At 32.5% G+C, this 12,586-nt stretch overlaps 1 protein-coding gene across 1 annotated transcript; it reads right to left on the reverse strand.

The window, feature by feature from the left end:
• Positions 1-5,612: 5,612 nt before the first annotated feature.
• LOC127120620 (putative glucuronosyltransferase PGSIP8) lies at positions 5,613-10,110 on the reverse strand. Its single transcript, XM_051051127.1, has 5 exons — positions 9,714-10,110; positions 7,511-7,769; positions 7,214-7,415; positions 6,948-7,095; positions 5,613-6,490 (listed from the first exon to the last, which is right to left on the reverse strand). The coding sequence occupies exons 1-5, from the start codon at positions 9,995-9,997 to the stop codon at positions 5,950-5,952; spliced, it is 1,434 nt and encodes a 477-aa protein (XP_050907084.1). The 5' UTR covers positions 9,998-10,110; the 3' UTR covers positions 5,613-5,949.
• Between the last annotated feature and the right edge of the window lie 2,476 nt (positions 10,111-12,586).

Raw genomic sequence — 12,586 nt, forward strand, 5'->3', positions numbered from 1 at the left:
TTGACATTTATGATCACTTGCTTCTCTTTGGTTTTGCTATGCACAGAAAATCGAAGAAGAACTTGCAAATTCTTATTTGGCTTGCTGTGGTAAGGGAGGTGTGGCTCATTAGAAACGATACTCTTTTTAATGGTGGGATGAAAGGGGTATGGGATATTATTTTGGTGGCTTTGGTGTCATACCTCAAAAATTTGCCTTCCCCTTTCATTTTTCATCTAATTTTTTGTCTTTAATTCATCTGCACCATCCTAGACACCTAAGTCATTATTTCATTTCAAAAATATCATTGATTCAAAGGTTTTATGACACAGATTGAATTCCTGATAAATGATCGAGGACAAGAACCTTTCGTCAGCCTTAAATAAATGGTTCAACTAACTATGATTCATTCAGATACAAACCTCAATCGAATAATTTACATATAATTAATGTTCAATAACAATTAACTATAATATAATTTATTAATAATTAATTATATGAATCCATATTTCATTAATTAAATAATTAATCTAAGCCAACATTGTTGGAAACTTACCAAAATCTATGGAGAAATTCACTATACAATTGATAATTGAAAGAATAATATAAAAGATAAAAATTGGGGAAGAAAGGGAATTAGGATTTTGACGAGAAAAAGAAGAAGAAGAAATTGTCTATGCAGAGTTTCTCTTTGCTCTCAAACTGAGACTTTTTATTCAACTGAGCAACTGCACTTCTGTGTTATGTGTTACAATCAATAATATGGGTTACTCCCAATTTATAGGTTGAGTTTGCTTGATCCCTAAGAAAAACTCCAACTAACCTAACTCAAATAAAAAATTACAAAATAAGCCTAAGTCAAAATCTTTGTCAAGCAACATGCTTCAACATTCCGACCTAAACCCTTCGATATTTCCTTGCCTTTGTCGAGCAACCTGCTTCGACACAAGAAGTTACAATTCAACACGTCACCTAATTCATTTTGTCTAACTTATTTACATTCATCATATACCTTAACTTCTTAAATACTTTGACTTGTACTTCTTTCATCATGATGTCTGCAATCTGATTCTCAGTTCTGCAGTGTTCCAAGTTTAGCCTCCAATCTGCCACTTGCTCTCGAAGATAATTGAACCTCATTTCAATGTGCTTGCTTTGTTCATGTGCTATCGGATTCTTCGCCAGATTGATAACATACGTGATATCGATCTTCATTTTAATTGCTCAATGATTTTTCTCTGTAATCTCTTCAACCAAATTCACCATCCATGTTGCTTGACATGCATAGAGAGAAGCAGCTATACATTCTGCTTCACATGACGATAGTACCACTACTGGTTCCTTTCTTAAACTCCAAGCAAATAGTGCACCAACTAGCAAAAACATATAGCCAACTGTATATTTTTTATCCTCAACATCATTACACCAACTTGAGTCAGTGTATCCCACTAACTTGAATTTTCTTATTCATCAATTGCTGAAAACAAAATCCCATAGTCGAGCATTCCTTTCAGATACCTTAGTATCCTCTCCGTCGCTGCTAGGTGTGATACATTTGGCTTCTGTATGAATCTTCTCATCATACCTACACAATACGCTAAGTCCGACCTTGTGTGACAGAGATATCGAAGTTATCCAATGAGTCTTCTGCACTGCGTTGGGTCGACATCATCTTCATTTGTGTCTTTTGACAGTTTCAACTTGGGTTCAGCTGGAGTCGAAGTTGGGTTTCAATTTTGCATCTCAAATATCTTGAGTATTTCGCATGCATATCTTCTTTGGCGCATCATCAAGCCTCTACCACTCTTGTGGAATTCGATACCAAGGAAGTATGAGAGATTTCCCAAGTCTGATATTTCAAACTCCTCACTTAGGTCATGTTTGAAATCTTCAATCTCCTTCTTGCAACTTCCTGTTATCAATAGGTCATCGACATGGAGACATAGTATAAGCAATTCATTATTGTTTCTTCTTACATATACTCCATGCTCAGTTCTACACTTCACAGATTCTTTCTCCTTTAGAAAACTGTCTATCTTGTTATTCCAAACTTTTGGATCTTGCTTATATCCATATAGAACTTTATGCAGCCTATATATCTTGCTTTCTCCACCTTGCTTCACAAATCTAACTAGTTATGCAACATAAATTTTTTCATCTAAGGGGACATTCAGGAATGCACATTTCACATTCGTCTGACATATGTGTCAGTTGTTCATGTTTGCTAGACCAACAACCAACCTGATTGTTTTGATCCTAGCAACATGTGCAAAAACTTCATCGAAAGTGATTCCTTTTTTCTGAAGAAATTCTTTCGCCATAAGTTTTGCCTTGTGTCGAGTTATTTATCCTTTGTGATTCAACTTCACCTTGTATACCCACTTCACATTGATTACCTTCTTTCCTTGATGCAATTTGATAAGTGACCAAGTGTTGTTGACTTCGATGGACTTAAGTTCCTCATTAATTACTTTCATCCACTTCAAATCTTTCAATGTCTCAACTACATTGACTGGTCTGACATCTGCATAGAAAGTATAATGTATCTTCTCACCTTCATCATCGACCACATCATCTGATGTAATCACACATTCTTGCAACCTTACATGCATGTGTCTTATCCTTTGAGGTATGCTTGTGCTTGCTTGACCTCTGACTTCTTCTTATCGAACTTCTCTTTCGACTTCACTTGTTGGTTCTTCACATAAGATTCCCATTGAATCTTTCTTGACATTTTTAGTCCAATCTCATTCCTTAAGCTCATCTATGATTACGTCCCTGTCGATCACTACTTGCTTGTTCACTGGGTCGAACAACTTGTAACCTTCAGTTGAATGATATCCTATTAGGATCATCTTACTCGACTTGTCATTAATACTTTTTCTCAAATGATCAGGCACATGTCTAGGTGTTATACATCCAAATACTTTCAGATGACTCAAGCTAGGCTTGACACCAAACCAACATTCTTCTGGCATAATTCCTTCTAGCTTCTTCGTCGAACATCTGCTCAAGATGTATGTTGCAGTCGACACAACTTCTCTCCATAATTATTTGGGTAGATGCTTACCTTTCAACATACTTCTAACCATATTCATGATGGTTATATTCTTCCTTTATGCACTTCCATTCTATTGTGGAGTGTATGGTGGCACCACCTCATGCACGATCCCTTCTTTCTCACATAATGTGTCAAATTCTTTTGACACATATTCTCCACCATCATTAGTCCACAAACTCTTGAGCTTTCGACCACTTTGTCTTTCGACCATAGATTTAAACTTGGAAAATACCTCGATCACTTCACTTTTTTCTTGATCAGGTAAGTCCATGGTTTTCGACTAAAATCATCTATAAATATGATAAAGTATTTGTTACCTCCAATCGAATCCACCTGGATATGACCACACACATCATAGTATATGACTTCAAGAATTTCCTTCGACTTTCTTCATACATCCTTGCTGAAGTTGTTCTTGTGTTGCTTCGTCTGCGCACATTCCTCACACACTTCATTTGGAATGTCGAATTTTGGTAACTCTGAAATCATATTTCTTCTTTTTCAGATCTCTGATGTATTTGAAATTGAGATGATCAAATCTATAGTGTCATATCCATTCATCCCTACTAGCTGCAGTTGCAAGGCACTTGTAATCCATCACTTTAAGTTCAATATTAAAGGTTATATTCTGAGACATGGGAGTCTTCAAGATTAACCTTTCACCTGAGTCGAGAACTCTCATCATCTTGTCTTCAGTTGACACTTTGTAGTTCTTTTCGACCAACTTTCCTATGTTGAGAAAATTACTTTTCATGCCTGGTATGTACCATACATTGGAAATTACTGGCCTTTTGTCATCTTTCCTCATAATCAGAACATCGCCAATACCTTCAGCTTTTAGAGTATTGTCATTTGCAAATTTTACCATGTTCTTCATTTAGGGTTTTTTGTTGACAAACCAATCTTTTCTACCAGTCATGTGTGATGGATGAGCATCTTGGATCCAAGTACCATTGGTCATGGAATATTTCTTCATTTCTTGTTGTGGCCATCGACAATATCTCTTCTTCTTCATGTTTTGCAAATTTTACAACATTTTCTTGATTCTTTGTTTTTCAGGACAATCACTAAAGTAGTGAATATACTTCTGACAATTGAAACACTAAATTTGACTTTTGTCAAGTTTTCGACCACCACTTCTTCCTCTACCTGCAGCACCACCTCTTTGGTTTCTTTGGTATGAGGGGTTTCTCTGATTCGACCAACCTCCTTCTTGTTGATTTAGACCAGTCGAATTATTGTATCATCTTCTATCTTTGTTGTTGAGTCACTCATTTTACTTTTCTTTTCTCTTACTGATTGTGCCTGCAAAGTCACATCACTTTTCGACTTGCCTACAATTCTTCCATACATTCTTTGTTCATGAGATTCAAACATCCCTCGAAGCTCTTCCTTTGTCAATATTGACAAATCTTTCAACTCTTCTGTGGCTACCACCATGTGGTCGAACTTTGGAGTCAATGACCTCAAGATCATTACGACAATTCTCCACATGCATTGATTTGAGCCACCGGTTTCGTAACTCTAGTGAAAAAATCAGTTATGCTTTCATTATCTTCCATCTGAAACAATTCATACGTTCTTTTGTGAGTTTGTAACCTTACTTCTTTCACCTTTTCAGTGTCTCCAAACGATTTTTCTAAAATTTCCCATGCTTCTTTCATTGATTCTACATCACTGACCTTTTCAAAATTATTTAGATCAATGCATTGATGAATTATAAAGAGATCTTTATAATCTTTCTTCTTTAATTCTTTGTGTGCAACCTTTTCTTCATCCGTCGCGTTTTCTACAAGCAATGTCACCCCTCCTTCACAAGATCCCAAAGATCTTGATAGCAGAAAACAATCTTCATCTGCTTGCACCAATTCTCATAATTCTGACCCTTCAGAGACTCGTCGGAATATGACCATTCAAATGATTCATCACGCTATGCTTCCCAAGAATCACACAGTCAGTACTCTGATATCAGATGTTGTAAATTCACCAAAACCTATGGAGAACTTCACTATACAATTGATAATTGAAAGAAGAATAGAAAAGATGAAAATTGAGGAAGAAAGAGAATTATGGTTTTGACGAGAGAAAGAAGAAGAAGAAATTGTTTATCCAGAATTTCTCTCTGCTCTCAAACTGAGATTTTTCTATTCAATTGTGCAATTGTACTTCTGTGTTGTGTGTTACAATCAATAATAGTAGTTACTCCCTATTTATAGGTTGAGTTTGTCACCTCCCTAAACAAAACTCCAACTAACCTAATTCAACTAAAAAATTACAAAATAAGCCTAAGTCAAAAAATTTGTCGAATAACATACTTCGACATTTCGACATAAACTCTTCAACTTTTCCTTGCCTCTGTCGAATAACCTGTTTCGACATAAGGAATTTCAATCATATTCCTAGGATTTTAAGTGTATTATTATTACTCTATGATATTTGTGTTGTGTCTGCCGGTCAAAACTCAACTATTCACATAGTTTCAGTTTTATGCTATGACATTAATTATGGGGCATGAATATTTTATTTTATTTGTTTTTGGATATGTTTTTGTGACCTCTGTAGTTCTTCTGAATAACTTGAACGTTCTTGATCTTTCATAGTTACAAATCTAAAACATGTACAAAAAGAATTTGACACTCACTCAACGTGCTGGTCACAATATAAATTATAAATGATTACAAGTATCAAACAATCTATGTAGGGGCAAAATGGCAGCAGCATCTTTTGTTTTCAGTTATAACACTTTCATGGTACAAAATCCTTGTCAGTTCTTCAACACAAACAAATGACAACAACCTCTTCTAATTCTGATTTCCCATCATCTTCCATTTTTGCCGAGCACGTCAACAAGTTTTTTCTTTCATTTCTATGTCTTATCCTAGCATTTGAGTTATACCCAATTGTTCATGTCAAAAGAACTTGTTAAACCAAGAATGTGGATAACATTCTGCAAATCTTGGCAAAAAAGCTTCCCTTCGTAGAGATAGTTGAAGACCTGCCACAATCCTCACCAAAGATGTCCACAAAAATGGAGCACAGCAGAATGCATAGAAAAAGACGGACATAGCTCTTACTATTCCATCAGGATACCAAGGAAATGCCATAACCAGTAAAACCCCAAGAATCGCGAGCCAAGGTACCAAAACTGGCAACATTGGTAGCAGAAAGACATCAATTGCAATCGAGCAAAATGTAAAGGAACCAAGGAAATACAGGATCCAACCAAGTAGAGGGTGAATCGTGTGAGGAATGATAAAATAGGGTGTTACGTAAGCAGCAAGTATGCACCACAGTGCTACCAATTTGAGACTGTTGTGTGCCAGGTTGATGCTCTTATCAGAACGCCTAAAACATAACTTTGAGAGACTTGGCCTTGCCAAACGCGTCATTGCAATTATTCCTATATATATTGCAGATTGGATAAGTATCATAACCATCTCCGAAGGATACCTGCATCAGTTATAAATCAAATTTAACATTAGCTTTCATTTTTTTTATAAAATTGTATTTAAATAAAGTGACATTAATTGCCATTTGTTACAACCGTCTAAGAAGAGATTTCTATTTTCTTTCATCAGATTACAAAGTCAAACTCTAACTAATGCTAACACTCTAGTACCAATATTATATTAGTCGGAGTGAAATTGAACTCGGGTCGATAAACCAATGTTTTGTATTGGAGCCTTTTGGTTGAAAGAATTTGGTTGGGAAGGGGGACTCCATTAAATATGACCAACTAGATTTTGTTGCACACACTAGTTATTGATAAAGTTGATGGATACTTCACACCGATAATATGATTATAAGAATAAAGAAATTTAAAAAAAAAAACACCTTAATGATTTTCCGTTAGAATAAGATTGGAGAAATCCAAAAAGAGAATGAATACACCCCCTTTCGAACTTACCCTATAGTTTGGCGCCGTTGTTCATGCCACTGGATGCCTAGTGGCAGGACAGGCCAGGACCACCAATACCATGGCTTCAACCATGGTGCCCCCGGGAATGTGATCACACTATTTGGTCCACAGGGTATGCTCCATCGAAGCTTAAGATCTGAAATCAGGAAGGAAGGATATTAGAACGTATTAGTAAATTACATAAATTCCAATGAGCCATTCCATAATGCATATCATACAATGTTTAAAGAACTTATCTATTATAATGTACTTACAGTAGTAAGAAGCATCCATCTGATAACCTAAAGGAAGCCTATATGTTCCCTCAAGCTTAGTGCCATTTGAAGGAGCGTGAAACAGTGGCTTATCAAGCAAATCAGGGAAGTAGCTAGCTATAAAACCTTGGTCTGCACCATCTGGATTTTCTCTCCCATTTTGTAATTCATTAACCATGTCTTTGAACACAACCATTGATGGCTGGCAATACCAAATAATCATAAACCACATGTCAGAGAACAATTAAATGTTACAATTTCAATTTCTTGGTTTTGTTTAAGGCAGTGTGATTTTACCTGCAAGACAAAAAGACCGGTATGGAAGACACAAGGATTGATAAAGACAGCACAGAATTGTCCACATTGAAACAATTCATCAGTGTTTTGAAGGAAGAGGTTATCAGCATCTAGCATAACTACCCTGTCATAGTCCACTAAGCTCCAAGCATAGAGTTTATTAAGTGATAACTTAAATCTCTTGTCAAAATTATCCTGATGCTTGTAGGGATTGTCCAAGTTTGGCACCCTCACGACTTTCGCACCATCTTCTTCTTCCCTGATAAAATACAATCCAGACACAAAATACAGCACTGGTATAAGTTCACTAACTCAATAAATGAATGCACAAGGTAACAAAATTGCTCTTGACTCTCATGAGATGGATAAGAGTGAGTTATTATTAGACTGGAACTTGAGGGACTGAAGTGCAATTTTATGACTATATTATTAGACTGAGACTTGAGGGGTTGAAGTGCAATTTTGTGAATTTTGTGAGGTATTATGAAGCATAGATACAATGTATGACACCGACCCTTCAAAATTTTAGGAATAACTGGATTTCAAATTCAAAGACAAGGAACCAACTACTTAGGTGTGTTTGAAATTTTGGAAAATTCATTGAAGAATTAAATTGCTTTGACTAGTAGTTGGGTGGTAGTATGATAACTTCCCATGTGAAGATTGGGGATACGAGGCTCCAGCTTCAGCCATTTGGTAGGAGTGTAATGGTCAACTTGTTTTTTTTTAAAAGGCCAAAAAATTTATTATTCAATTGATTTCAATCGGGCAAAAGTTCCAATAGATATGGAAGATTGATGATTTTTTATTATATTATAAATTATTTCATATCCTATGCTCATATCCACTAAACTCTAAAACAAAAACGAGTGCTTAATTTTCCAATACATGTCGGCAAGTTAGTAAAAATTATTTTATTTGATTTTTTACACGTTCTCTATATAGGAGGTAATTTGATAAGTAAAAATGCAGTTTTTAAAATATAACGTAAACAATTTATTTTATTGACTAATTAATAATATTAAAACAAAATTTCAACATTATTTATTTAAAAATGTATGATATTTTTAATAATAAAACTCTTATTAATATTACTTAAAAAAGAGTTGCCAATACTCTTCATTGTTTTTTAAAATTAAATACGCTAATTAAAAAAATTAGTAAGAGCATTTAATTTTTTTAATATTAGCATAATTTTACAAGTGTACCCTAAGAATAAAATAATCAATATTTATTTAAGATTGTAAAAAGAAAAGTAATATAATTAAAGAAATGTTTGAAAAAAATAATTAATATATTTAAAAGTTAAAGAGGGTGTTATAAAAAGGACAAGAAAAAAACTCAAAAGATATTACAAAGTTCATGAGTTTTAATTTTTAATTTATAAATCATTTTTAAAAAGGAGTTTTGTAGGAAAAAAATTATTTTATAATTTTATTTTTTAAAATTGTTTTAAAGTTGAACAATATTACAAACTTGTCATTAATACCGCTAATAAAAAGTGTACTATTTTTCTTTTTCTTTTTTTTTATAATTTCCAAAATTAAAAATCAAAATGAAACACTTTAAATTTTATTTTAATATTTTAACTTTTAAAATTTATAAATAAACAATATTTTTTAAAAGTAATTTTATAAAACTAGACCACCAAACTAATTTTATGATTTCAAAACTTTAAAAACTAAAATATAGTTTTACAAAATCAAAACGGTTGTTAGGAGCGACGGAGTTAGTTCTATTTTTTATTTGAAATCGCTGAATAATTATCTGTTTGTCTGCCTAACATATAGAAGAACTTGTCAATATAGTATAATAAACGTAACGTGTTTTGGTATTTATATTCAACTTAAACAGAATCAATCATAGAGAAACAAACAAAAATAAACTAACAAAGTCCACACACAACCCAAAAATATCTTCAATTTCACCGGGCACATCTTCTTAGTCGTGCAGTGCCTACGCCAATGCTATCAATTTTTTATTACTAATATTTTATTTATTTTAATTTTCTAATATTCTGTGAAGAAAACAATAGAACAAAACAAACGCTCTAATCTCAACTGGATTTTAGCATTATTTCTAGATAGTAATCCTAATGAGATTTATTTCTAGAATATTCATTTTCTATACAAATTTCAAGAAAAATATTAAAGAAAACTGAAAAAAAAAATGCACAAGTTAAGGTAATGGAAGAAACACTCACAGAGCTCGAATCCATTGAAGAGGAACATCGAGAGAAGCGATAACAACAAGATCGGCTTGAACGTTAAGCTTCGAAAGCGATTTAACAAGAACGCGAACTGCAATATAGAATTCGTAATCCCTCGGTGTTCCTACATACATCATCGTCGCGTATGCATTCTTGAAACTCTTCTGTGTAGTGGATACAGACGAAGTCGTCGCTTCGATGTAAGGTGTTAACGAGAAATGAAATAAAGCAATCGATAACAGAAGCAACCGTTTCAGTGTATTTGCATTGTGATCCATTTTCTCCCCAACTCTGAAAGAATTAGTAGTTAGCAATATTGGTATAAGAGTGTTGTTATATATTGGTATTGTTAGCGTGTGGGGAGTGCGAAAGTTTCAAGTAGTAATGAAATGCTGTACTATTAAGCAGCCTTTCAAGACTTTTAAAATCAGAAATAGATGTAATCAACTTGTGTTGAATTAAATTTGACTTAATCGTAGCTTTTCTTTTCTTTTTTAATTATTTTTTATTTTTTTTATTTTTAAATTTTAGCTACTTGTTGTGTTTAAAATCTTTTTCAATGTTTGTTTTTAGCAGTTTCGGATATAGGTGGTTTTGAAAGAATTTTCAAATATTTTTTTTGATGAAATTTTAGCTACTTGTTGTGTTTAAAATCTTTTTTAATGTTTTCTTTAGCAGTTTCGGATACGTGTGGTTTGGAAAGAATTTTCAAATTTTTTTTTTTATGAAAGACTAGTATATTTCACCGACCATTTTATTTATTAATATATACATAAATTAAGTGGCATTTTATTAAAATTTTAAAACTGAGTATACGAATTATGCGGTCAGTCAAAACTTTTACAAATAAAAAGTATATATTAAATTGATGGATTATTAAAAGGAAAGATTTAATAAACATTTTAATAAATTTTTAACTTAAACAAAATGTCACTTTTTTGGTTATAACTTTTTGCCTACCATATTGAATTTTCTTTGTCTGTTGAATTTTCTTTTAAGAATTGTTATACATACCACATAAATTTAAGGTTTAAATATATTTTTTATTTTGTTATTTTGATTATTTTTAATTATTAATTTTTATTTTTAAGAAAATCAAATTTGTGTCTCTTTATTTAATATTTTTTTTATTTTTTTATTTTGCATTTTTTAAATTTACATAGTTGGTATGTTTTTAAAGTGAATTATCAGATTTTTATGTGACTTCAAATTATATAAATGTCATATATTTAAAGAATAAAAAATAATTTTACAATATTATTTAGTTTTAATTACAGTTTTAATTTTTATTTTTTATCTCATTTACGAAATTGATCATTATATTTTAAAATTAAACAGTTTTGGTCCCCTCTTATATTTAAAATTAACTATGTTTCCAACTTTTAAATGTAAAATTTCTTATGACATATAGAAAATAATTGTGTATAAACTTATGTTATAACTCAGGGACAAGAGAAGAATTTGTTTTCAATTCTTATTTATGCATTACCTTGATTCGAGAAGAAAAGTACCTTGATTCGAGAAGAAAACAACAAAGAAATAACATAAAAAAGATTTTGATTTTTTTTTAAAATAACCAATTTTTTCAAGTTATATATCAAAATAATCATGTTTTTAATTTATTTATCAAATTAACCATGTTTGTGAGACCATGCGTCTTTACAATTGACGCATGTATGTAAAATGTAAGAACATGCGCCAATGTAAAATATAGGAGCATGCGTCACTGCAATTGGCGCATGCATGTAAAAACATGTCAAATGTAGGAGCATGTGTCACTACAATTGGCGCATGCATGTAAAATGTAGGAGCATGCGGCACTGCAATTGGCGCATGCATGTAAAATGTAGGAGCATGCATCACTACAGTTGGCGCATGCATGTAAAAAAATAAAGAGTAGTCACATACATGTGCCAATTGCAGTGGTGCATGCTCCTACATTTTACATGCATGCACCAATTACAGTGGCACATGCTTTTATATTTTACATACATACGTCAATTGCAGTGGCACATGAGTACAAATTCATCAACGCATGCGCCATAGCAAATGGCGTATTGGTTCATTTTTTTTTAAAAAAATGGTTATATTGATAAATAATTTGAAATTGTGGTTAATTTCGTATTATTCTTGAAAAAAGTGGCTATTTTAAAAAAAAATCAAGATTTTGTATCAAGCAGTAAGTCCACCAACAGGAAGGGAATACTACCAAATTCATACCCTATTACATATTTTTCAATTTGTCTTATATCACATCAACCTAGTGCTATGTATTCTCTTTCTTCCATGCCCGTAATTTTTGGATCCAAAACATAATTTATTATTATTTGAGCTAACTCATTCAATTATGTTGATTTATTATTGACTTAAATGCACTTTGGTCCCTCTATTTTTAAGTTTTTTAAAATGTAGCTCCTTCATTTAAAAAATTAACTTTTTGGTCCCTAAAGTTTACTTCCCTTAGGATTTCCATGGTTCCCCTCCATTTGGCAGACTTATTAATGATGTTGCGCATGCGCTGGGCATCCATGTTAATTATAATTGGATATTTTAATTCGTAGTAATTAATATTTGTACTAAAAAACAATTTTAATTAAAATAATGATTTTAAATTAATTATTATTATTATCTTTATTAGTGGAAGAAAATCAATTGTGTGTGCCCTATCCGTCTTCTTCTTTTTGCCATTATTCAAACTCGATTTCTCTTTTCCACATCTTCAATCCTCCTTCTTTGTTTTATTCCCAATCTCATCTTCCTCATCTTAAAATGTCTAATAAATCAGTTTCAAAAAGTAGCTACAAAAATCGTTCATTGAGGTACGAATGTCATTGTGGTATTGATGTTTCATTTATGACAGCATTGAC

Source organism: Lathyrus oleraceus, chromosome 2, assembly GCF_024323335.1.
Source record: "Lathyrus oleraceus cultivar Zhongwan6 chromosome 2, CAAS_Psat_ZW6_1.0, whole genome shotgun sequence".
Classification (NCBI taxonomy): Eukaryota; Viridiplantae; Streptophyta; class Magnoliopsida; order Fabales; family Fabaceae; genus Lathyrus; species Lathyrus oleraceus.